Here is a 27,272-nt window from a genome sequence, read left to right as displayed (position 1 = left end):
GTATCCAAACAATGACACCTTCATTTCATTATGGCTGTTTTAGCAAAACACCTTAAGCTACTGTGTAGTAGGTCCCATTTAGAAGTGGCTACTTCATTTTATGCTTTCCTTGACTCATGGAGCTGCGTGAATGTTATTACAACTTTTCTCGCCACGATATGACAGTTTAAGTCCGCTTGATACTGTAAGGCGTAAGCCATTGGTTTCAAAGGAGATTTTATTTGTGTAAAGCCAGCATAGCCTATTGACAATTTATGTTGTCAATAGGCCTACCTTATAATCCTACCTGTAGCTTAGGGAAGCTAACAACTTTCTATTGGGATCTAGTTTGTTAGTTACCGTTTGTCATAACTCCCTGATGCATTTTTGCATTTAGAATAGCCAGAGCGTGTATATCTCAATCGGAAAATTAAACAATATCGGGGTGCCTATGGACTAGGCTGGGTTCACCCAGCCTGATCTGCCCGCTATTTATTTTTTTTTTTTTTTTTAGATTGAGCTTGGTCTGATGAAAGCCAGACTAGCCATGGACCTCAGTTAAACAATGCAAGGGAACATGAATCAGCCTATATTTGCACTAACAATAACGGACAAAAGCTCTTCAACTTTGGCCCGTTAAAATGTATATGAACAGTCTAGCGGACGCATTTCATCAAGGCCCATTTGGACATGTCAGTTATTTGCACCACTGGTTAGATGTAAAACAGCACTTCGTTTCAGACTAGGCTACTGTTACTTAATTTGTGCATTAACAATAACGTTTCAGACTACTGTTACTTAATTTGTGCATTGACAATAAAGTATTACATGAACTAAAGATGACTAAAATCTTATGTAGAAGAAGAAACATTCACAAAAATCCATCCATCCAAAATGACCTTTGTTTTTTGATAGCTGTTGAAAACGGCATGGAACTGACAGAGATGTTTTTGTTTATAAATACATACAAAATATATAAATAAATAACATTATGCTGATACCTTTTGCTTTTCCCAAATACAATGTAGCCTACAGGTGTAAGTGACCTTTCATCAATCCAGTTGCAATGGATGAACTGTGATGAACTGCCCTACTTGTGATTGTTTAGAGATTTTAAAGGTTTTATAACAATTCTACATCTTCTTTGGCTATTCTACAATCTATTCACCTTTTCAGCACCAGTAGGGTACTTTCTGTGCAGCCGCACACACACACTCAGGCATGCCAAACAAGCATACACAAAAGTTTCAAGAGTGGGGGATGGAGTAAAATATGGAGACAAATTGAAGTGTGATTTATTTTCGCGGAACGGATGTACAGGACTGAGCGGCGGTCATATTTTGTACCGCTATGCGGTACATCTAGTTAGAGTATCCACCACTCAAAAGAGTTTAGCCTATTCATCAATTTCAACTTTTAACATTCAAAACACACTGTATTATCCACATTCACAATATGTAGCCTACATCAACACTCTAGGAACCATTTAATACCACTGGCATTGTTAAAAACATTGGACAATAACTTTCACCATCATCAAACATGTTCTGAATGCCTTTTTAAAAAATCCAATGCTGCATGCATGGCGCATTCCACCTTATGGTGATCACAGAATTCCTAGTTTAGCCTACCCTCCTCTTATTTTACCACTACCCCCTGACTGTCATGGAATTTCATGGTGAGAAGATTAGAAATATTATGAAGGGTCCATGTTAGTTCATTAACCCTCCCTTTGTGTTCATTTCATGTTTACTAGTTTTGTGGTTTGCATTATAACTTGTTATAAATCCATAGCAACACAGTATATTATCATCTAATGTTGTGATAGATAGACCTTAGTTCTATTGGATCTGACCAGTTTTGAACTTCCATTTGCTATTCATGGCCTGCAGGCCTCATTGACCTGAGCTCATGCAAGTCAGAGAGGGGAAGATACTAGGGAAAGGTTCCAGTGGGGGCTGGCATAAGCAAAGAGGGGGAGTGAGGGTGTGTGTGTGTGTGTGTGAGAGATAGAGAGAGAGAGAATGTAGGCCTACAGAAACGCACAATACAGTCGATTGATAGGTAGCCTATGTGCCTGGACTCTTATACACTGACCATTTTCTCACCCATTCATTTCTAATGGCCAGTCATTTTTGACTGGGAATACACATGGGTGTTCTAAAGTTAAATAAAACACCCAAAATTGTTATGGAAATTCTCAAAATTTGTTTTGTGTTCAGATGCCTTGTGTTAACAAAGTCATGCAGCCTCATGATTGTCAGAATAAATATAAATATAAAAAGATTTGAGAGAAAAAAAAGTAAATTGGTCAAACCGTAACACAACAGGATGGTTAATAGGATACCCCCCATTGTGACCACAGCATGGGTGGTACAGTCGTGAGCTTTGGTGACTTCCATGCAGAAGACTTTCTATATCAATATCATGTTCTCTAAGGGCTACAGTACAGTATATGCATGGTTGAGCTAAATCTAAATCTAAATTGCTATTTATCCTCTTGCTAATTACTTAACCAGATTGGCCCAGTTTCACAAATAACAAAGCAAAATTATACATTAATTAACTGTTAAAATGAATCAGTTGTTAAAACCGATTGCATCCCAGGTGTGTAGTACCGGTAAACATATTATACAGTTTCTACAATAAGGATAAACTCATATACTCATAAACTCAAAAACATCAAACCACAGTCTGTGAACATGTAAGCAGCAATGTGACAAAAATGTGTTAAAAAAAGAAAGAAAAAAAAAGTTAAATCACTACTGATGCCCATATTAGTAAACTTGTAAACTGGTTTTATAAACTTACTCTGCATATTAGTCAAAATAAATAGCTGCAGAGGCATGCCCAAAGCACCCCACCCCCCCATGCATGTCCAACGGGCCTGCAGTTTGATTCATACAGGATTAGTCATTATAGCTGTTACATTTATAAACGGAAGTTTTCACCATTAGCTCATTCCCATTATGACTTCACAGTGCTTCAGTAGACCATATTGTATAGGTGTCTGTTGTAAATGCACATATAAATCTTAAATGCATACTCAAAATACACTCCTTTTGTTATGGATCTCAGTCAGTGGGCAGTGGACAGTGGGTCTGTGTCTAAGATGTCAGCTTCTGGTGGGATGCCTTGCCAGTTTGTTGTTGTGGATCACAGCCTCTGAGAGGACAGGACCTCTTTGTGTGGTGTGGGGTGTGTGGGTCTGCAGTGATGCCTGCAGGCGGTGTACAGTCCTCTGATGAAGAACACTGTGGAGATGGCAGTATAGTAGCTCCCATAGACAATGAACTAAAATAAAAAACACACACATTCAACACACACACACACACACACACACAAACACACACACACAATAAGATTACGACAAGGGCACTTTGCTTTGGAAGATATTGTAGGTTGGGTTCACCTTGATAAAGAAATGACACTGCAAAACACGGGCAATATGAATGCCAATGATTATGGTGGAGTTTGAATACTACCGCCAGTGATGAGGATAAGACACAGTGCCATAGTGTGTAACAAACAACACAGTTGAATATAGCTGGACCCCTCAGATGTATTGGTTATCATAACTGTCAAATCAAACCCATGAAATCTACTTGGGTACTGTTTCAAAACATTTCGATTAGTTCTTCAGCCGGCCTTTGCCAGTTACAATAGCACTAATTTTCCTTCTCAAATAGTAATAAATATATAAACTTTTTTTTAATCTATAAGTGTTTATCCACTTTTGATGACAATAAAGTTACAGAAACACAGAACTTTCACAAGATGGATATATGCATTAATGGTCTTATCTATTCTTTTCCTCAAAGTGGCAAACATTACAAACATTCACCACTAGATGTCTCTCTTCCGTCGACATCTGTATGTGCTCCAGTAAACAGTCAGACATTACCTACAGTAGTAGGTGTTACCACCTGCTATATTGGGAAAATTGTGGGGAAAAAAAGTAAGTAAAGTAAAATGTATTGCTGAAGCACATTTTATACACAGCGTACACTGACCAAAGTGCTGTATAGAGTGCAACTAAAATAGATAAAAAAATAAATAAATAAATGTGACACTGTGTTGGAAATTTGTGTTGATTCATGCTTAACATGGGAGAGCTGTGCTCTTTTTAAACCCTGACTCAAGTTTGATGGCACCATGGATTTATAATGTAGACCTGGAGTGGAGAGGGACCACTCAGTCATCTCAGAAGCTGATGCTAGGTACTACAGCCAAGGAAGTACAAAAACAATCACAGCTACCTTATTTATAGTGTTCGGTTTTCGCCCCAAAACCACGAAAAGCAGTCACCTGAGCTATAAACAACTGGCCACACTCACACATGTTTGAAACCAGCCAATAGGAAACTAACTTCTAGGCACCAAGAACAGCTAATGAGAACTGGCTGAAGCTAACCCTCGAAAGTCCGACCCCCTGGATGACACAGCATCATCCATGTCTAATAGTATTTCTGATGTGGTGGGGCCCTTACCTGTGTCACAATATCCAATCCCAAAGCACTCTCGTCCACAATAATCGCCGTGATGACAGTCTGCAGCACGAGAGCGACAAAGGTGTTGATACCAAAGGTCAGAGCATAGCACTCCATGGACAGGTTGGCAGCAATCTGGAAACTGGTGGTGCAATTAAACACATCAGTTACAGTAGTTCCAAATCAGCTGTATGGTACAACTATTCAGACTGTGGACATTCCTCTTTGACAACAACAACAGGCCCACTAAGTGTTGAAACCTGTGTGCTGGTGGTGTGTATCATTATACTGGAGTGAGTGAGTGAGTGTATACGGCATGTGTATGTGCGAGTTGATGCACTGTCTCTGCTGCTCTGCTTGTGTGTGTGTGTGTGTGTGTGTGTGTGCGTGTGTGTGTGTGTGTATTTATGTGTGTGTGTACTCTTGCATACATGTGTGTGTGTGTGCCTGCATATGTGTGTGTGTGTGTGTGTGTGTGTGTGTGTGTGTGTGTGTGTGTGTGGCGCACACACTTGTGTGTGTGTGTGTGTGTGTGTGTGTGTGTGTGTGTGTGCTTTGTATACGAGTGTGTGTGTGTGTATGTATGTGTGTGTGTGCCTGCATATGTGTGTGTGTGTGTGTGTGTGTGTGTGTGTGTGTGTGTGTGTGTGTGTGTACTCTTGCATACATGTGTGTGTGTGTGCTTGCATGTGTGTGTGTGTGTGTGTGTGTGTGTCTCTGTGCCTATTATCTGCACTCACGTAGTGATGGTGATGAGCAGCATGTAGGACGCCTTGAAGAGCACATAGCCGGCGTAGCAGAGCCAGATGCTGCTGGAGAACGCCATCAGGAACACGGCTCCCGCCCCCACCGCTGAGAACACGCCCAGACACAGCTCCCCCCACCGGCTCCACGACACGCGTACGTGCCCCACCCCGAAAGCTGCTGCCGCACCTGAGGTGACAGAACGGCCATGGGAAACCACCAAACAGAACAGAAATGCACTGAGTGGATATCTCTGCATAATGAGTGCTGACATACCTTTACAGTAAAGAGACAAAACACAGCAGCACTTTAAATGATACAAAAATGTGAAAAGTAGATAAACTAGGACAAGGCCACTTCTAACAACAGCAGTGAAAGACCCAATGGACTTTAGATGGAATGGAATTTACATCTAAAAACACCATGAATTCTATAATTGTCAGTAATTAGTCTGTAATTAGTATCACAGTGTTTCCATAATGATGACTCTGACTTGTATGTTATGAGCACCACTGTAGTCTTGCAGTCTTACTGAAGGCACACTAGGTTCCAACGTTAAGCTGCGGGACTGAACTGTGTTGCTGCATCGATCCTGCTTCCGGCTAATCTTAATTGGTCTGTCTCTGTTATTGTCTTGTCAGACATCCTGAAAGCCTTGAGGTCCTTATCGAACGCCATCAAGGGTAGAATTACCTTAACTCTTATCGTCTTAATTACTTTGCCCTCACATCCTTCATTGCTTCTTCCCTGCAGCGATGTAATCTACAACTCTGGTCTCTCTCTCTCTCTCTCTCTCTCTCTCTCTCTCTCTCTCAAACACACACACACACACACACACACACACACACACACACACACACACACACACACACACACACACACACAGCCAATGCCATTCTCTGAGAGGAATCGACGTCCCTGCACCTCTCCTAAATGCAGTGTTGAGCCAATGTCGTACAGCTCCTCTGGAGACTAGCTGTTGTAATAGATACACTCGGGATGGTTTGACTTTTCAGAAGGAAATTTGTACTCTTCCGGTGTCAGTTATTAAGTATATCTTAGCGAGCACACTCACCAAGGGAACAGTAATATTTGGACATTAATGGGATGGTGACACCAAGACAAAGGAAATGTTTTCTCAAACTCAAACCTAACTTGTTCACCTATTCAACATCCACATCATGATATAATTTGCAGTATGGACCGGTATATTTTTTTTTTTCAGTATAAATGCTTCTGAAGGGGAAAAGCCCAGGTATGGCAATTGCATATCAGCTGTAACTGTACTCTTAACAGTGTGACTAGTAGAACATATTTCACACTGCACCATAAGTAAGTAAATCTTTTTTTATTATAGCAGGTATTGGCAAAATTACCTCTGCCTTCCAAAATAACTTCTTGCATCATCTCAGTGTGCATGTTTTCATGGTATCCTGCTATATATCTGTATGCCTGTAGTCAAAAAACACACCTTAGGGCAAATGCATATCCTTAATACCATATGCCATTTTTAATTTTCACCCTTAGTTGCAAACATTGTCTGTACCTTTGATAACGGCCTTTAGCTCGTCTGTGTTGGGTCTGGTATGTTTCATTTTCCTTTTCACAATACCCCATACATATTCTATGGGGTTCAGGTCAGGTCAGTTGGCTGGGTAGTCAAGCACACCACTTTGTGGTATTTTTGGCACTGTGGGCAGGTGCCAAGTCCTGCTGAAATAGGAAATCACCATCTCCATAAAGCTTATCAGCAGATGGAAGCATGAAGTGCTCTAAAATCTCCTGGTAGAAGGCTGCATTGACTCTGGATTTGATAAAAGACAGTGGACCAACACCGGAAGATGACATTGCACCCCAAATCATCACTGACTAAGGAAACTTCACACTGGAATTCAAGCAACTTGGTCCACTCCGGTCTCTCCACTCCAGACTCTGGGACGTTGATTTTCCAAATAAAATGCAAAATTTGCTCTCATCTGAGAAGAGGACCTTGGACCACTGAGCAACAGTCCAGTTCTTTCTATCCTTTTTCCAGGTGAAACGCTTTTTACGCTGTCTCTGGTTCAGGAGTGGCTTGACACTGGGAATGCAACACTTGTAGCCCATTTCCTGGCTCTTGATACACTGACACCAGCCTCTGTCCACTCCATGTGAAGCTCCCCCAAATTGTTAAATCATCTTTGCTTCACAATCCTCTCACGGCTGCAGTCATCCCTTTTGCTTGTTGCAGTACTCCCCATGATTGTGCTTGTGTGTATTGAACCAGATTGGGAGATTTAAGGCTCAGGAAACCATTACAGGTGTTTTGAGTTAATTAAGATGATTAGAGATCTACTTGGGTTGACATTTCTGTTTAATATACGGTAGTGTTTTAATCTAATATTTTGAGATAGCCGATTTTGTTTTTTCATGAGCTGTAAGCCGTCAAAATAGGTCTATTCTCGTTTCACCTCTCCCCACCATCACCCCTCTCTCTCACCTACTAGAGTGCAGACGGCCTCCACCCCACCGTTGTAGATGGCCGCTGTGCTGGACGGCTCCACGTGGTCCCACATCAGCTGCACGTAGTTGAACACCTGCGTGTAGCCTGACGTAGCTAACGCCCACCACAGGGACCAGCAGACCACTCGGCCTGAGCCGTAGCCCTCCCTCAGGGCTGCCCACATCTGGCTGACCACCCCAACTCCTGCCACCAAGCTGCCCTGGCAGCAGCCTGAAACATAGGGACAAACAGCCACAGACGGAGATGAAGTGGGACACTGTATGACGTGAAATAAAAACAGAATGTGGTAATCTGCGAGTATATACAACATGAATACAAAAGGAAAGCCCTGCAGCGCATAGTGAACACAGCTGGAAGGATTATTGGTGCTTCACTCCCCTCCCTGAAGGACATTTACACCACCCACCTCACCCGCAAGGCGACCAAAATTGTGAGTGATGCAAGTCACCCCGCTCACAATCTGTTTGATCTACTGCCCTCTGGGAAGAGGTACAGAAGCCTGCGCTCCCTTTACCAGACTCACCAACAGCTTCATACACCAAGCTGTAAGGATGCTGAACTCTCTCCCTCCTCTCCCCCCTCCACCCTCAGCTACATAACATCCTGGACATTGGACCCAAAATGGCCGCCTGCACTACTCCACTTGCACACTTGCACACTTGCACACTTGTACACTTTACAACTTGGTGTTGTTGTCCTGAAAACACAACACTTCTGCTGCTCTTACATAACTTGCACCACTATGCCACTTTCTTTCTTACTTAGGTCAAACAGAACTACCCAAGCCTTTTATTGGCCTGACTTTGCACTAGTATTTTTTATTGACTGTCTATGCACAATTTCAACCAAATTTTGCTGCTCTTATTTTTTTCATTATTATATGTGCCCTCTTATTTACTTATTTACTTACTTTTTTTGTTTTACTTGAATGTTATGTTTGTCTGTGGACCTAAATTGGCAAAATATGTCTTGTCTTCACCGTGGGATAGTGAGAAACGTAATTTCGATCTCTTTGTATGTCTGGAACATGTGAAGAAATTGACAATAAAGCTGACTTTGACTTTGACTTTGACTTTGACTTTGAGTATATACCCATATTTAGATGCAAAAAGAACATAGACAACATGTTAAATGTTGAAACTGTCAATAATAATAAAATATTATGAAAAATGTAGCCTACATTCATTTTGGATTTGAAGCCAGCAACACATCTCAAAAACTTTGGGACGTGGCCTGGAAAAGTTGTATAATACTACAGAAAAGGAGGAACATTTCACAACTAATTAGATTAACTTGGGTGTAAATAGTGCATTCTAGAGAGGCAGAGTCTTTCAGAAGTAATGATGCAGAGATTTAGCCTTATTTTGTCAGACTCAATTTGTTTCACTTTGTGAATACACAACTCTCCACTGGGACTTGTTTCCAACCCTAGCATTGTAATGGCCATATGCTTATTGTTAGACTTGGAAACATTGGTCCAGCCTAACCAATCACATTGATCAGGGATTCCTAACATTATTTCCTACTTCACCTAACCCTTACAAACTGATAATAAACCGCATCGGCAGTAAGGAAACAATTAATTTACCTTGTCCACATGCACTGAAGATAACACCAGGATTGAATACAAGGTTTCCCTCCTCACTTACCAATATGGAAATGCCCCCCATACCTCAAAGAACTACTCACCCCACAAAATACAAAACGCTCCCTCCGCTCCACTCACTCAAACCACCTCCTCATACCCAGAACCAAACTAAAGACCATGGGGGATAGGGCTTTCTGTGCTGCTGCCCCTCGTCTGTGGTATGCCCTCCCTGACTGCTTGAGGGCACCACAAACCACAGACAGTTTTAAAAAAGGGCTAAAAACATTTCTTTTTAGCAAAACTTTTGGTGCTTCACTTTTAGATGGTTTTTAGATAGTCCTGTTTTAAATAAACATTTTTCTTTGGCTTTTTTAACTTTTTAACCTGTAGCACTTTGAGATTTCTTATGAAATGTAGAGTGCAATATAAATAAGATGTATTATTATTCTTATTATTCTTATTATTATTATTATTATTAACACGCAACAGCTAACAGTGAGGCTAACAGTGAGGCTCTCTTGCTACAATGTTATATCATGTGTATGGCAGCTTTATTAAATATAATGTAAGTTAATGGAAGAGTGTTGTGTGGCTGCTTTAAAGACAACTGGAAACCTAAGAATTCCACATAGCTCCTTTAACAGAAACAATGTATTGCATTAAAATCAGGGGGCGTTGCCTTTAAGGCCTGAACATCATTTCCACCTTGAGAACCAAGGTGTCGCACTGAAGAAACCCACCTCCCTTCTCCACTTCACTTCCTGACGCCTGTTCCTCAGCTTCCTCCCCCGCCTCTGCCCCCTTAAAGAACATCCCTCGCCGGGGCATGGGTATGGCCAGGGACACCAGTAAAGAGACGCTTACCGTGCCCAGCGTAATGGCATTGATGTGGAACAGACTGGTGCCCACGAGGGACACCAGCAGCTGACTGAGGGTGGCACCAAAAGTGTACCTGGAAGACAGGTGAACAACCTTTACCAATCACACCTTTGCTGCAGTGCAAACAAATCCCATACACATCCCCAGAGCCTGACTAGAGGTGAGGATGGAGAAGACACATAGCACAATGGCTCAAATACCTGACTGGTTATGATGCAACTAGACATAATTAATATACTAGGGTATTGAAATCGGGTCTGTCCACCTCTCTCTGAGTTTGTTTGTGTGTGTGTGTGTGTAGAGAGTCACGATATCTCGGTCCACTACATCAATCATCCAGATCTGCAGTATGTAAATTATTTCTGATAATGTGTGGAATCTCAGCAATTTATATCCATGCATGTTACTTCTCCATGCCAATGCTGTGTGTTCATGATGCTGAGTGTGTGTCAGACAGAAGGACGCACCAGCGTGTATACAGTAGCCTACCCAATGAGCATGGCTGCACGGAGGTAGCCAGTGGCCTGCTGGTAGCGCTCAGGAGGGACCAGGCAGTAGATCGACGAGAAGTAGGCCACCTCCGTGGAGGTCACCACAGCGTAGTTGACCTGCAGCGCTGTCATGGCCGCCAGGCTGTCTGAGAAGCACAGCAGGCAATAGTTGGAGACCAGGGCGGCCCCCTGCAGCATGATCAGAGGCTTGTAGCGCAGGAAGTCCGTCAGGAGGAACACTGGGAAGAGCAGGGCCAGGTAGGAGTAGGTCCAGATGGGGAAGAGGTAGTTGGTTACCTGGAATGTCAAATCGGGAGAATATGTACCAGACAGATAACAAATGTTTCTCAAATGTCTGACAAAGACTACATTCTACATTCATTAATAGGCCTACATTAAAGGCTACCAAGCCATTAAAATTTAGAAAATAAACCTTAACCTTAAATAATTCTCCAAATACCAATAAGCCTGACATCAGCCTCTATGTGGCAAGGGCTCAAAATTTAATATCATCTACAATAGAAAAAACAGTTTGTGTGTACCCATCTGGACAGAGACTTTCTCATAAAATAATAAACTTTCTTATCATAAACTTTACTCAGTATGCCTGTAACCCTACTGTTTGGTGTTATGAATCACAACTCAAGCCATTCTCACCACTTCCTCTGAGATGTTCTTGGGTCCCACCAGATACGGAGTCAAAAAAGGTTCAGCTGGCCTACAGTTGGCAAAGAACCCGTACAGACAGAGGATTGCAGTGGGATAAATCCAGCCCCAACTACGAATCTTCTGCTGGAGATTCATTTTAACAGTAGGCTATGAATAGATTTAAGAAAGCCGGCCCAGTTCTATATGCTATTTCTCCTCTGACATAAACGTTCTTATGGCCGCAACATTTATGTAATAGCTTCGTACAATATAAAGTAGACTTTGCTCTGCGGAAGAAGATAACTGATCAACTGATTTTTGCTAGTCGTTGGCACGTTTTTCTTTTTGCTCACGTGCTAGCCTACTAACAGTTTGTCTGTCAAGAGAGGACAAAAGCTCGGTATCAAGCTACTTATCTTGTGCATTGTGACACAGGTCACTATTATGTTAGGCCTCACACACTGTAGTATCAATTTGTATATTATCATACGGAGTCCTACATGAACGGTAGGGAGCGCTGTGGGTTAAACGTCAGCGTCTGAACCAGCTCTGAACATGTGCAGATACGGCTCTGATCACATACGTTGCTGTGGAAACAGTTTGTTGACAGTGAAGACACAAGTTTGCTTTGTTTGTGCGAGTCACTTGGCAGAAGAAATGAGGCTCAAACGACTTCATATCAGATACTATCCTCCAGGTAAAGTAATGCAGCGAGTTGTGTATATCCTAGCCTAAAATCTGTGATCATTCTTTTTTTTTTTTAGATCATTGTTTGAGTTGTTGGCCACATATACGCTTCAGATCACATGCCTTCTATGTAACTTAATCTATCATAATTTCACTGTAAAGCAATGTCAATGTCAAATCAGTTGGGTATTGGTAACCTCTGGTAACACTGCTGGTCAATGATGTAAAAATGGGGCGTTGAGGCAGACAAACACATGTAACGAAGTAAAAAACATGTTTTACTATACTTTTTTGCATAATGGGTATGGGCACTGACTGCTAAGCTTGCCATGCTAATAACACAAATAACTGTTGCATGCAGGAATCATTCTTGAGTATGTGAAGGGTGGAGAACTGAGGAACAAATCCATAGATCTTCTGGATTTAAATCTAGAGTGAGTGCTTTTCTCTTTTTGGTACAGCCTCTTAATGGTAACCATATAGGGATCCATCCACTTCTCGAAGCTTTGTGCAGTTTGATTCAATATGTCCTTACCACTCTAGGACCGACATAGAGAAGCTTATCAGGGAGATTCAGGAGACAGAGCCTCTCATCACCGAATCGCGGACGGACCAAATGCGTCTGCTCCTACGCACACTGCAGGACAAATTGGCTAAGCAAGATGACCGCCGATTCCACCAGTTCAAGGTTCAAGTCCATTTTCTAAGCGTTGTGTTTTGTTCGTGCATTCCCGTGACCTGTAAAGCAAGTAGACTAGGCTAGGCTACTCTAAATCGGATAAAGTGTTAGTATCCAATTTAGAGTAATTTATTAATGTGTCTGCAAAATTGATGCTGTTAATGAGAATTCCTATATATGCATTTATTTTCATGCGATTAATCCGATTAGACATCAAATAGGCCGATGCCAGGTAAATCACAGGCGTACAATTATGTCAAACTGCATTTTCGACTTCTGCCGCTAGATGGCCACGACATGCCAGCACATCAAAGAGGTGAATTGTATACGGAAATTACAGGGTGAAACGTATAGATTTGGAGTGAATTAATAGAATTATGTGTGTCTTTTCACCCCCTCTTTTATTTTGTTGTTCCCATCCCCTAACCCCCCCCCCTCTCTCTCTCTTTCTTTTTCTCCTCCCCCATCTCTCACAGGCGCTCCAGGCACATATCCTTCCACTGACAAACGTAGCGTTTAATAAATCAGGGTCGAGGTGAGTTTACGTGAGCTGCTCATATATCAGGCAGAGGCACAACATCCTCGGGCATCTCTGCTTTTCTAGGTGATAAACTCACCCACTCACCCCCTCATCCTGTATTCTAACACTCTTTCTCATTCTCTCCAGGGTAGCTGGCTTTTCCATAGCTTTTGGCTCACCACTGATCTCTCTTTTCATGTCCATTGATTGTTCTTTGGGTCTTGGTCAGCGTCATTCTCTCTTCCTCTGTAGCTTGTCCCACTTCTAACTTCTCTGAACCTCACTAATTTATAACCCATGGTTTCCCATCCTTGGGGTCGGGACTCCATGTGGGGTTGCCTGAAATTCAAATGGGGTCGGCTAAGATGTGGGGTATCTTAAAATTGACCAGTACATAACATAAGAATATACATTGAATAAAACAAATATCAAAAGCCTCTTGAAACTAATATGGATTCTTCATTACAATCTAGTTACGTAAAAATAAACTTGACAATTTTTGAAAATAGCCCACATGAGATCTTTGATTGATGTAATCATGCTTGAAAATCAAAGAGATGAAATGCGCGCTCTCACAACACGTGGTGATTAGGGTCGCCAACGTTTTGTGACATCAAAATAGGGTCACCTGCCAAAAAACGCTGTGAACCCCTGATGTAACCTGTCATCTCATGTCATTTCCCAAACCATGATTTCTTTGACATATTCCTCCTGCGGTTCCTCTCTGTCTCGTCTCTTTCTCTATTATTTTCACGCTTTTTTTGTGTGTGGGTTCCTCATAGACTGTATATGTTCTATATATACAGTCTATGGTGTTCCTCCATCTGTCGTCTGCCATTTGTAACTCATAACTCAGCGTGTTCTCTGTCTCTCTCTCTAGTTTCATAACAGGCAGCTATGACAGGACGTGCAGGATTTGGGACACAGCATCAGGAGAGGAGCTGCACACTCTGGAGGGCCACAGGAATGTGGTGTATGCCATCGCCTTCAACAATCCCTACGGGTAACCTCCTCTTTTGCATCCCTCCTCACATCCCTCTCTCTTTTTTTCTAATTCTGTCTTGGTATATCTTTTGAGTTTCTTCCTTTTTCAGTCTGATTTTTTTCTATCCTTTCTGTTTTTCTTTCTGTTTTTCCTCTCTCTCTTTCTGTCTCTCTCTCTCTCTCTCTCTGTCTTTATCACTGTTTTGACCTTGCTGTGACTGTGTCTGTATACCCTCTGACTTTCTTCCTTTCTTTGTCGTTTCCTTCCTCACGTTTGCTTTTCTCTCCGTCTCTCGCAGTCTTCCTGCGTTTGTCTGTTACTCTTTTTCTGTCTGTGCTCAGATAGGCCCACGGTGCTTTAGGCTGTGAGTGCTCCTGTGGAATTGTAATGGACACACACATCACTCCTCTGTCTGCACTCCCCCACTTCCATCCATCCCTCTCTCTCTCTCTCTTCTCAAACTCTCTCCCTCTCTCTTCCCCCTCTCTTCCAGAGACAAGATTGCCACGGGCTCCTTTGATAAGACCTGCAAGTTGTGGAGTGTCGAGACAGGAAAGTGCTTCCACACGTTTCGAGGGCACACGGCAGAGATAGTATGTCCAATCCCTCTCCAACTCAAGAGCAGTGTGTTTGTGTGTGTATTTGTGTGTGTGTGTCAGGGGCGGAGTGGGGCACTAAAATCCACCGGGAAAATTCTGACCGCACCTAATTCTAACGCCAGCCAAGTCTACGCATTTGGGAAGGACTTAACTTAAATATGAAACCTGACCACTAAATGACCCACTAATTGGTCGCTACATACTAACATTTGACTAGCTTGTGCTAGTTCGCCTAGCAATAATGTCAATGCTTTAGCTCCGCTAATCTTTCTCTTCTTGCCCTCCATGTGTAAAACAACAAGCGACCACACAAATCCATCGACGTCAAATCCTAGTTTTCCTCGAACTTGCTCGCTTATAGGGTCATGCCATTAGACGATGGGCCGCTCATTTATCCCCCTACATTTCTGTAAATAGACTTGACCTGCAAAGATGATAAACCAGAAACACATTCCCCATTCCCAGGATGCTTTGCTCCATTCTAGCCTAGGCCTACGTTAATTTAAGAACAAACAAATTAAATTGTCGTTTTTTTTTTTTATTTGTGTCCATGAAAGTTATGTAACAAAGAGCTCAGCTCTAGTAGAAATTAAATTAAATTAAGATTGACTACAGAAAGATCAGTAAATTGATGAGTGTACAGGGTAGCCTAACCATGACTGAGACATAGACAGTGAGCGAGTGGTAGGGACTTTTTCTTAGCTTATTATTGGCGGAAATGGAGATTATCGCGGAGGATTATGACAGTCAATTAATTTGATGACTTCTATAAGGCTGGCCGCGTCAAAGACTCGATGGGCCAGCCCGCGCCGTGCACATTCATCGGCCAGCCCACCGGGAAAAGTCCCGATCGTCACTCCGCCCCTGGTGTGTGTGTGTGTGTGTGCTTGTAGGTGTGTTTTTGTGTGTGTGTGTGCGCGAATGCTTGTAGCTGTGTGTGTGTGTGTGTGTGTGTGCTTGTGTGTATACAGTATGTGAATGTACTGTATCTGCATTGTCACATGTCTCAGATTAGGTTTTGGATATGGAAAAATCATGTGTAAGGGAATTGATGTGTGTATGTGTGTGAAGGCATTTCTCATGTAAGTGTGTGTGTTTATGTCTTTGTGCGTTATTCTCATGCATTACCTTTGTGCACCTTCAATGCAGGTATGCTTGGCCTTTAACCCCCAGAGCTCACTGGTTGCCACGGGAAGCATGGATACCACGGCTAAATTATGGGATGTTCAGACCGGAGAGGAGGTGGCCACTCTCATGGTGCGTCTCAATTTCTCTCTCTCTCTCTCTCTGTCTCTCTCTCTCAATAACCATTTCCTTATCTGATAGTTCCTTTGCTATCATCACTATCATTTAATTCTATCTTTCTGGTCTCTGGCTGGTTTCTACACTAACGTGTTTCTTATCTTTTACCTGATTCCATTCCCTCTTCATCTATCCCTCTCTTATTCTCTCTTTCTCTCTGTCTCTTGGGGTTTAGTTAATTCATTGTTATCATAGGCCTCCCCTGGTGATTATGGGCTGTAATGAGCCATTCATGCATACATTCATCTTTTTAAGTCATTCATTACTTCCGATCGGTGAATAATTCACCCATGCACCCATGCTGTGCCTGGATTTGTGCTGGGTTATACAGAGCCTGTGTGTAGCTTTGACATGTTTGAATATGAACTGTAAATATGTTGTGTTATCTGTATGTGCGCTTGTGTGTGTGTGTGTGTGTGTGTGTGTGTGTTCATGTGTGAGAAGTTGGGTGGGTCAGATATGTCTCTCCAGATGTGTTTAGTCTCTCCATTATCAGTTTACGTTTACAGTCTGTGTGTGAGTGTTTGTGTGTGTATGTGTGTGTGTGTGTGTAGGTGTGAAAGAAAGAGAGAGAAGAGAGAGAGAAAGATGATAGTTCACATTCTGGTGTCACCTTTTTGAGACTGGAATAGAAGTGTGGGTCCCTGTGGCACAACTGGCAGCGCAGGCTGCTAACAATGCCCATATCATTGGTTTGGTTCCTCGGAGCTTAAATGCGGTAGTGTATTGTTTACTCTACTTTTGTATATAGATATGTGCGTGCATACGGTGTACATACGTGAACATATATGTGTGTATATGTGAAGGTTTATATGTGAAGATGTATGAGTGTGTGCGTGTGTGCATCTCTGTCTGTATGTGTGTGTGTGTGTGTGTGGGAGTATGGCTCATCTGCTTCAGAGATCAAACTCACAGACTCATCAGAGAGATGACGACCAGCCATTAGTCTAATGCACTACTCCAGCGAGGAGTGGGGGAAAGAGAGAGAGAGAGAGAGAGAGAGAGAATGGCAAAGGGGAGAAAGAGAAGAGAGAGGGAATGGCAGAGGGGAGGATGAGAAGAGAGAGGGAATGGCAGAGGGGAGAAAGAGAAGAGAAAGAGAGAGTGGGTGAGATGGGAGATGTGGTGTATGATCCCCAGAGAGGCCAGGGTCTACAGTATATCTCTGCTGTTGACTCCTCTAATATTTCCACAGGGAGTTGTACTGAAATACACATGTAGGCAGGCACACAGTTACACACACTATACATGCGAGCGTGCTCTCTCTCTCTTACACACACACACACACAGACACACACACGCACACACTGTACTTGGTTGCTATAGTTCATCAAACTCCTCCAGGCATAAACATGGACAATGGTACATAGAGAAATAGGAACATACACACAATATTGATTATTTGTATATTTTTGGAGACACCTTTACCTTAATCAACTTACATGTTTTGTACAAGTTGTTCCTGTAGTAGATTAACCAGTATGGAAGTCTACCATTCCCCAGGGCATGGTTTTGATTCCAACACTTGGCTGAGGAGCTTGTAAGCTATACGTTAGACCGGCACATCCGGGAACTTGACTCGTGACAAACGTTCCCGCCCCTTTCGGGGGGAAAACAAACAACCCCTCTCATTAACTCCAACGCAAATTAGGGTCAATAAGCGTAATTCGTACAGAAATGCAAGGAATAAATAATAACAAAAATACCACAAATCAATATGACCACTCAATACATAACCACTTTTGCGGTTAGTTGACCGTGTGAAAGATACCTACAAAAGCTTAATTCAATTAATATAAAAACCGTCTCTTCAGTATCCCAAGTAGCCTCTGGTGGTGCAACAACCCCACTCAGTGACCAGAAGTGTCATCACGGTCTTCTCTTCTTATGGCTTGTAGCCATAATTTTTCTTCTGTCAGGATTTTTTTTGAGGACATGGTAGGCAAAAGAAACTCAGGGAGGGTTCTTAGCTGTGTGGTTGGTACATGTCTACCGGTTCACTCTGGCTTGTTCTGAGGGAATGTTTTTCCCTCAAAGGGGCATGGCGCAAACAACCTGCTCTGTGTGACGGGTCGGTTGTAAGTATAGAGTGGTGAAGTCCCTTAACTCCGTTTGCCTCCATGGGACCTACTGTATCTTTCAAAAAATTTGAGCGGCAGTCTATGGCGAAAAATAAATTATTTTCTGGTCCCGGTTGACTTGTGCCTTGAATTACCCATATGATGTTTGCCAATTTTAAAGACAATTTTACATGTAAAGACATTTGCAGTTTGTTTAAGTAACTATTGAATTACAACATTGTGAAGATCGTAATTCCAACGACTACAAACCCATCAGTCAGCTAGTGGCGTTAAAATCATTCACAGCCACACTAGATTGTACAATTATACCAGCAACAGGTCTTAATGGGCTTTCCTTGCCGAAGAAAATACCATGAGTCAGAGGATTAAACACATCAGGTAAGTTGTATTAAGTTCATAGACTGTACATTACATACTGTTAAGTGACATAGCAGGCAGCAAGATGCAACCGTTAACTAGCATAACAGCTCTTATCGTTTCATTCGTTGGTGGCGTACATGCGTTGAGGAGCGAGATGTAGTCCACTGAGTGGATTAAGCACAAAACCAACATAACTTTTGAAGTTACAGTACTTTCTTGGCGTGAAAAATGATCTTTTTTAAATTCACACACATCATATGTGAAATTTGTGGCACAATTCAAACTGGACCAAAAAATAATTGTTATCTCTCCATTAACTCCCGTTCATAATTTTTTGAAAGATAGGTCCCATGGACCGGAAGTAGAAGGGGCGGGACTTCACCACTCTATAGAGTGTGCCAGTGACTTCTGTTTTACTTCCGCTACATGCAGAATCACATTTCACAAATGAAATTTTTGGTTTTACAAATGGAATTTTATTTACAAATGCACATCTATATTTGTAAAAATCAATATACGAGTTACTAATATGATTTTTATGTGTATGTGTTAATTTATGTGTTAATATGTATATGCCCTCTGCGCATATACAAATATTATTGAGACAAATTTAGCTCCATGCAGAACGCTCGTCGGATTCGTGTATACCCAAACTGTTATGTACAGTGGGATAAAAGCTAGATGAATAAATCAGGCAGAGAACAAAGTGAATCCCACAAAGTAAAGTTTCAATTTTCTCGAAATAGAGTAGACTGAGGCAGCTATAGGGATATGAAGGAACTGCGATTGACAAGCACATTATAAAATCACAAGAAGCACTGCAAAAGTTTCAACAAGAGCACTCTAAATGTGATTAAGAGGGAATTTAGGCTCTCGCGAATCCATGCGAAGACAAAAATTAATTAAATTGCCTATCCTCTTTTTCTCTCAGCATCCTTTTATTTCTTTCTTCTCTCAAATCCCTCTCTCCTTCCCATTTACTCGCCTCGTCCTTCCCCTCCCATAATTCTCTATTTCCTCCCTCCATCCCCCTTTCCCCCCCCCCCTCCCTCCTCTCCCTCTCTATCTTTCATATTGCATGCTTTGTAGTCTTGGCAGCACGAAACCTATTAAATTAAATGAGCACTTTGTTGTCATGAAATGTGCATGTAGACACTGGCAGAGGCTGGGCATAGTAAATGAACTGCAGCAGAGGGTGACGCCATAAGGTGGAAGTTTGGCAGCGTGGGGAAGACTAATAGAGTGGGTTTGGCCCCCATGGAGGGTTGCTCCAACCTGCCCTCTCTATCCCAGTCTTTCTGGAGTTTGGAGCAGTGCAAGAACTTACCTGTACATGCATAGATTTAATGCCATGCATTTTGAGCTAGTTACTCCATCAGAATGCTGAAAATACATCTGGAAATTACCACCTGGATCTGGATTCATTGTTTAATTTTGTGTATGTGTATGTCAATATACACTGCTGTTCAAAATATTTTGGTCACTGACAAATGCCCTTGCTTTCAAAGGAAAAGCTAATTTTATGGCCAATAAAACAACACAAAATCAATCAGAAGAAGTCAACATCGTTAATGTTGTAAATGACTATTGTAGAAAGAAATTGCTGACTTTTAATGCCATATCTACATAAGCGTGAAGAGGCCCGCTATCAGCAGCCACCCATCTTGTGTTCCAATGGCACTTTCTGTTAATTCTGCTAATCCAAGATTAGATTATCATTATAAAAGGCTAACTGATTATTACAAAACCTTTTTGCAATTACGGTAGCACAGCTGAAACCTGCTGCCCTGATTAAAGAAACAATGCAACAGGCCTTTCTGTTTGATTGTAAGAAAGATTTTTACTCTTAAAGGGACAGTGTGGAACATTTTCAGTTGTTTGTTAGCTATATTAACATTTCCCATTCATAAATGAGGCCTCATTCATGTTTAATTACCACCACCACCAATTCGATGCATATCTATGGGCTTAGAAATCGGCATTTACATATACATAGCGTTTATAAACGCTACATCTACGTGCGCCATGTTAAAATAACGGTGGCCGGCTAGGGACATTGTGAAATACAGCCGTCTTTGGCATGCAAAGAAAAACTTTCTTGGATTCATCTGCTGAATTTCCCTACATTCAACGATGTAAGTTATGAACCCATTTTGTCTTCCTAACATTCCGACATTGGCATTGTATTTTCCAACGAAACAAATAAAGAGAAAAAATAACGTTGTTCGTGATCTGTCACTGTCTCAGCAAAGCTCTTGTGCACAGCCACCTGTTCAAAGGCTCTACCCAGAGACAGTTGATAAACTAACCTACCATAGTTTTGCTAGAACTAGCAGACTGGGAATACACACAGGCAGCAGAGGAAGACTGGAAAAAAGTTGTCTGGACAGACAAATCTAAATTGTATAAATCACAGAGAAGAATGTTAGTACGCCAACCAATTGCTGGAGGAGTGTTTGACTCCATCTGTCAGGCATGGTGGTAAAAATGTGATGCTCTCGGGGATGTGTTAGTGGCAGTAGAATGGAACATTTGTACAGGATAAAAGGAATCTTGAAGAAAGAAGGCCATCAGTCCAGTTTGCAATGCCTGCAATGTAAGTAATTAACATAACCTTAAAATCAATTCTATAGGAAATAGGGAGCCAGTGCAGTTCAGCCAACACAGGGGTGATGTGTTCTCTCTTCTTAGTCTTAGTTAAAAGTCTAGCCCCAGAGTTCTGTATGAGTGCCAATTTCTTTAGATGTTTTTGGGAAGACCAGTGAAAGTGCATTGCAGTAGTCTAACCTGCTAGTGATAAAGGCGTGAATTAGTTTTTCTGCATCTTGTTGAGTTAAAAAAGGGCATGCACTTTGGCAATGTTTCTCAAGTGGAAATAGGCTGTCTGAGTAACTTTACTGATATGGGGCTTAAAACTTAACTCTGCATCTAAGATGACACCGAGGCTTGTTACTTTTGGTTTGACCTGGTGCGCCAAGTTCCCCAGATTACTAAGAATAATATCTCGCTTTAGTTTTGGTCCAACCAAAAGTACCTCTGTTTTGTCATCAGTTAGTTTCAAAATTTTTTTGCTCATCCACTGATTAATGGAGGTTAGGCATGCAGTGAGGGAGCAAAGGCCATCTGGGTTAGTTGGCTCCACAGAAATATACAATTGGGTATCATCTGCGTAGCTGTGGAGGTTTACATTATGCTGACTTTTCCCAATGGAAGCATATATAGAGAAAATAGCAGGGGACCAAGGCAGCTCCCCTGGGCCACACCAAAAGGCAAGTCATGTTTTTCAGATACATGATCTCCTAGACTGATATAAAAATCTCTGCCAGTAATGTAGGTTTAGGGTTGCAAAGGGGCGGAAAATTTCCGGTAAATTTCCGGAAACTTTCCGGAAACTTACCATGGGAAGTAAAGTTGGGGAATTTTGGAAATATTCCAAATTGGAAACTTTCATGGAATTAAAGGAAATTATGGGAATTAATGGGAATTTACGGGAATTAACTGGGAATTTTGGGTAATTCATACAAACTGTTTCATATACAAACATTAACATTTCGTTTTGTAATAAGCAATATGATTTGTATGTTGCTATTCTCGCTTAGCTTAGCATACAAAGCTAGCTAGCATGCTAGCGGGAATCCCATTCTCTGCCTATGGTTTACTAGCGTGCTAAACTAGCAACACTGAACTGCCCGAAATACACCACACCACTAAACAACAAAATCCGATTGGTTGGAACATTTTTTCCCCATGCATATGAACGCACCATAGGTTTCCTTTATGTCTAGCAGCCTATGCCGATTGCTATGTGCATGTGATTGACATATGTGCAGGGTAGAAATTTGACTGAAATTGTATTAAATCAGGTTGTTTTAACTAATATTAGACTGCAAGATGGGGTTTTGTCCACTACATTTAAGTTCCCTGTTATAGACTAACTTGCCATATTAAAAATTCCCAGTTTATTCCCATTAATTCCCGTTTATTCCTGTTAATTCCCATATATTCCCGTTAATTCCCATGGAAAGTTTCCTACTTTGAAAATTCCCGGAATTTTGCAACCCTATGTAGGTTTGAAACCAGTTTAGAGCATTATCAGAGAGACCCACCCACTTCGCAAGGCGGTGAATTAGGATGCTATGATCAATGGTGTCAAATGGCGCACTCAAATCCAGAAGAATAAGGATTGAGACTTTGTTTGAGTCAGTAGCCAGTCTGAGATCATTGACTATTTTTACTAGAGCCGTTTCTGTGCTGTGATTTGATCTAAAACCTGATTGGAATTTTTCAAGGATACTGTTTTCGTTGAGGAAGGTATTTAACTGATTACAAACAACTTTTTCAAGTACTTAGATATAGGCCTGTAGTTGCTCAGATTGGTATGGTCAAGATTTGACTTTTTAAGTAAAGGTTTCACAACAGCGGTTTTAAAAGCAGTTGGAAATATACCTGTTTCTAATGAGGTATTTATTACCTTGAGAATAAAGGGAGCTAAGCTATCATATACTTTTTTGAGGAATCTAGTAGGGATTGGATCTAAAACACATGTTGAGGAGCGGTTTGAGTTATAATTTTACCAAGCTCAGATTGAGTAATAGTGCTAAAGGACCTTAATTTTGGGGGGCTGTTTTTGGGTGTACTATCAACCATATTACTTGTGTTACCAATAGCCTCCCTTATAGAAATGACTTTGTTTTTGAAGAAGTCTGCAAATTCTTCGCATCTTGGAGAGGATGCCTGACTGAGTGTATCAAAAGGTGTTTGATGCAATAGCCTATCAATGGTAGAGAACAACACCCTAGAGTTTCCACTGTTTTCAGCAATTACCTTAGAGAAGTGGTTCTTCCTTTCATTCCGAATAGCTCTATTATAATTTGCTATTTTTTCTTTTAGAATGGCACGGTGAACCTGTAACTTAGTTTTTCTCTATGTTCTCTCAGCTTTTCTACATGATCTTTTTAGATCATGGATATTTTCGTTCATCCAAGGTGTCAGTTTGCTACAGGGCCTTTTTTTTAGTCTTTAAGGGTGCCACTCTGTCAAGCAGAGCCTAATTCCACGATTTAGAGCCTCTACCATTTGATCAATGGGATGATGTAAAATATCTAAATTTATGGAGTCTATAAGAGCTATGAACTGCTGTTCTGCTCTAATGTCCTAGAGTCGCGATTTGATTGCAATTTCGGGATGAATTTTTGGAGCATGTAGTACTATATTAAAAGATACACAATGATGATCAGACATATTTATATAATTTACTGATAAGCCTGTGACTTCTATCCCTCAGAAATGACTAGATTGAGGGTGTTGCCAAGGTTGTGGGTGGGTCCTGTAACATGCTGCTTTAGCTCTAAACTGTCCAACACATTAAGGAACTTACTGGCTTTAGCATCAGTTGTCTTATTGACATGAATATTAAAAGTCGCCATTTACAATTATCCGATCATAGCTAGTGATGATGAGCGCTTACATAAGTTCAGAAAACTGGTCGAGAAAGCCAGTCCATAGTTTAGGAGGGCTGTATAAGGTTAATAGAAGTACAGCTGGGTCAGCCTTCAGAGTGAGGGCAATATACTCAAAGGAAGCCGAATTCGCCAAAGTTGACTCTAGTGCAATTATATTTGTTTGAGAGAATGGAGGCAATTTCCACCACCTCGTTTGCCTTGTCTAATTGAGTGGAAGAAATTATAATTTGGGGACAAGTTTCAACAAGAACAGCTTCGGCTGTCTGAAGTCAGCCAGGTTTCAACAAGAAACAGAAAATCCAATTTTTTTTCACTAATAAAATCATTGATTGCAAAGGTTTTGGTAGTAAGTGCACCTATATTTAGTAAACCCATGTTAGCTGAAAATGCCTCTGGCTTTTGAGGAATATGCTGAGGTATGGAAAGAATATTTGTTAGGTTTCTAGTTTTAAATTTGTCTTTTCTTTTACTATAATGTTGGGTAGAAATCAACGTTGGAATAGAACTATAAGCATAAGTCATGCTATTGCATGAAGCAGCTTGATCTATGGTAGTAGTATTGTATGTTACCCTGCAGAAAACATTCTCAGACCCATCCACATGTATAATGCCATTCGAATCAATACTTGGGGACGTGAATCTGTAATATTTTCTACAGAATGTCAATGCCTCAGTGTGGACGCTATATGTTGTCAGAGAGTAGCCTGGCTCCATGTTGGTTTGGGTGGAGACCATCACGCTTCAGCATACTGGGCTCTCCCAGAGCAAGCCCCAGTTGTTGACATAGGGGATGCTTAGGGAAGCGCAATAGCGTTTGGAGCCAGGTGTGGAGATCGAACAGTCTGGACCATCTCTCAGCACCTTTTCTGTAGGTAGGGGAGAGGCCCAGAGATGACAAAGCGCTTTTCTCTGTGCCCATCAGAGTGGTGATGAGAGTTTTGTAGTTTTCCTGCAGTGCTACTGACTGCTTATCTCTGATGTCGTTTGTGCCCACGTGTAATGATGATGTTGTTGACCTTGGTGTGGCAGGCCAGGATGCTTGGGAGTTTCTGCTGGATGTCAAGGACCTTGGCACCAGGGAAGCAGTAGACCTGGGAGGGACCGCTACATGATGGGGAATGCAGAGTCTCTAACCATGGAACTGCCGGCGACCAGGGTGGGAGGTTGATGAGGTCCGGGGAGGAGGGGGTCGGGGGGGGCCGACTTTGAGGAGGGACCAGGATGGTTGTCTCGGGCAGGAGGGGCTCCTCATCCCCGGTCAGAATGGCATAGCGATTTTCCAGTCATATAGGTTGGGCTGGGCCTGAGTGCTGTCCTGACCGTCTGCAGCACAGATTGCTTGCTTCTACCATGGCTCAGGCTGGTGTGGAGGGAGCTAGCCAGCAGAGCAGGCTTGGTTCTCAGCAGGCCCCGGGGAGAGGCAACAGGGACAGAAGTTGCATTAGTGCATGGCATGGTTAAAGTATTGGAGGACAGAGGAAATCAGGGCATCTGGCATTAGTGTGTGTAAGAGAGGTAGGTAACGTTTCTACGGAGAGAATGGTGTCGAGGAACTGTTCATCCTTCTCAATCTGATGGAGGGTCGCTATTCTGGCTTCGAAGTTCCACTATCTTTTCTCGGGCTGAGAAGGACGCATGAGTCGCAGCCTGGTGCACAGCTGAGGGAGGCATCGTGTCGCGGTGAGGGCTCGTTGGTGTCAACTGTCTTTAAACGTTTGTTTGCTGGTTGGCTAGCAACAGCTATATCGTGCAGTTCCTTGATAACTTTCGAACACAGGTAGCGGTAAGTAATCTGAGAAAATCTCACTTTTATATTGAGTCACTAGTTTTGAGAGACGTTAGAAGGAATTTGATGCTTTCTTCTTCCAGATAGCCGCTTTCCTTGGGTCTTTGTATTATTTGCAGCCCTTGATGCTGGCTTAACGTTTCATGTTAACGCTTGACAGAAAAAGTTTAAGATCAAGGTTATAGAGTCTGATAATCCAAAGCCTCGAAAGCAATAACAGTTTATGCAACAGTTTGTTCACGAGATATAATCGGTAGCCAGTAAATCCGTAGAAAGTAGATGGTAACAAGGAGATTTAAGATAGATAAGTTTGGAAGTTTAGGTAGTTACATACGGAGCACGCCGACCGGAACCGGAAAACCATATAAATGGACAATGACCCAAACCTCAGCTCCAATGAACCATGTAGGAAAGAAAAGCTGGTATTCTGTCTTTAATTGAGTGGAGTGGACATTTCTGAATGACTTTTGAACGACAGTGTATAGTATGTGCTCGAAATGAGTGGAATAAGGACAACAACAGGGGTACCATTCTGTCATATGAGAAAAAATGGAGAAGCATGATGTGCATTTCTGTGTGTGTGTGTGTGTGTGTTTGTGTTTTCAGGGCCATGCTGCTGAGGTCATCTCTCTGGCCTTCAACACGGTGGGAGACCAGCTGGTCACCGGCTCATTCGACCACACCGTGGCTCTGTGGGACGTCCCTTCAGGCAGGTGGGTCCTCACACACACACACACACACACACACACACACACACACACACACACACACACACACACACACACACACACACACACACACACACACACACACACACATATATGTGACTGCATATTCCCATACACACATGCAAGCGTAGATGCGTGTGTATGGGATATGGGACTGCTACACACACTCATACACATATAACAATTGAGACTGGCATAGGCTCACAAACCTGACAAAGTAGTAATTCATCCCTCTGTCTCCCTCCCTCTCTTTCTGTGATTCTCTTTCCCTCCTTTTCTCTCTCTCTTCTCTCTCCCTCCCTCTCTCTCTCAGGCGTTTGCACACTCTGATTGGTCACCGTGCTGAGATCAGCAGTGTGCAGTTTAACTGGGACTGCTCTCGAATCCTCACTGGCTCCATGGACAAGAGCAGCCGGGTCAGACACGCACACACGCACACACACTCACACATACAAACACACTCACACACACACACAGACATACACATTAACACAGACACACACACATACACACAAGCACACACACACACACACACACACACACACACACACACACACACACACACACACACATGCACACACATATGTATGCACACACACACACATATGCACACCCACACACACACACATATATACACACACATACGTACAGTAGGTATGCACAGACATCACACACACACAAACAAACATACACACATATGTATGCACACACTCATGTATGCACACACACCTACACTTGCACACACACCCACCCACACACATA

General features: G+C 42.1%; 2 protein-coding genes across 2 annotated transcripts in view; one reads left to right on the top strand and one right to left on the bottom strand.

The window, feature by feature from the left end:
* Window positions 1–1,296: 1,296 nt before the first annotated feature.
* On the bottom strand, window positions 1,297–11,682 carry slc19a3b (solute carrier family 19 member 3b). The gene is made up of 7 exons (XM_048264100.1): window positions 11,331–11,682; window positions 10,672–10,970; window positions 10,044–10,255; window positions 7,692–7,925; window positions 5,209–5,401; window positions 4,469–4,610; window positions 1,297–3,273 (listed from the first exon to the last, which is right to left on the bottom strand). The coding sequence occupies exons 1-7, from the start codon at window positions 11,475–11,477 to the stop codon at window positions 3,136–3,138; spliced, it is 1,365 nt and encodes a 454-aa protein (XP_048120057.1). The 5' UTR covers window positions 11,478–11,682; the 3' UTR covers window positions 1,297–3,135.
* Window positions 11,683–11,823: 141 nt separating this feature from the next.
* The window catches only part of daw1 (dynein assembly factor with WDR repeat domains 1), a 25,474-nt gene continuing 10,025 nt past the window's right edge, over window positions 11,824–27,272 (top strand). Inside the window, exons 1-9 of the mRNA XM_048264102.1 lie at window positions 11,824–12,018; window positions 12,370–12,442; window positions 12,552–12,696; window positions 13,164–13,222; window positions 14,088–14,210; window positions 14,686–14,785; window positions 15,941–16,048; window positions 26,389–26,495; window positions 26,824–26,926. Of these exons, the coding sequence (XP_048120059.1) occupies window positions 11,877–12,018; window positions 12,370–12,442; window positions 12,552–12,696; window positions 13,164–13,222; window positions 14,088–14,210; window positions 14,686–14,785; window positions 15,941–16,048; window positions 26,389–26,495; window positions 26,824–26,926 (960 nt within the window). The 5' untranslated portion in view covers window positions 11,824–11,876. The remainder of the gene's footprint in view (window positions 12,019–12,369; window positions 12,443–12,551; window positions 12,697–13,163; window positions 13,223–14,087; window positions 14,211–14,685; window positions 14,786–15,940; window positions 16,049–26,388; window positions 26,496–26,823; window positions 26,927–27,272) is intronic.

The sequence above is a fragment of the Alosa alosa genome, chromosome 15, assembly GCF_017589495.1.
Source record: "Alosa alosa isolate M-15738 ecotype Scorff River chromosome 15, AALO_Geno_1.1, whole genome shotgun sequence".
Lineage (NCBI taxonomy): Eukaryota > Metazoa > Chordata > Actinopteri > Clupeiformes > Clupeidae > Alosa > Alosa alosa.
The sequence above is the reverse complement of the archived record's forward strand: the minus strand, read 5'-3'. Positions and strand labels throughout refer to the sequence as shown.

What these genes read in the sequence shown, in the direction of transcription:
- slc19a3b (XM_048264100.1), bottom strand. Translation starts at nt 11,477, where the DNA reads ATGAATCTCCAGCAGAAGATTCGTAGTTGGGGCTGGATTTATCCCACT. An exon ending in CGTGCAGCCATGCTCATTGG is followed by an intron (nt 10,256 to 10,671) that starts GTAGGCTACTGT and finishes CCTGTCTTCCAG; the next exon opens with GTACACTTTTGGTGCCACCC. An exon ending in CTGCTCATCACCATCACTAC is followed by an intron (nt 4,611 to 5,208) that starts GTGAGTGCAGAT and finishes TTGCACCACCAG; the next exon opens with TTTCCAGATTGCTGCCAACC.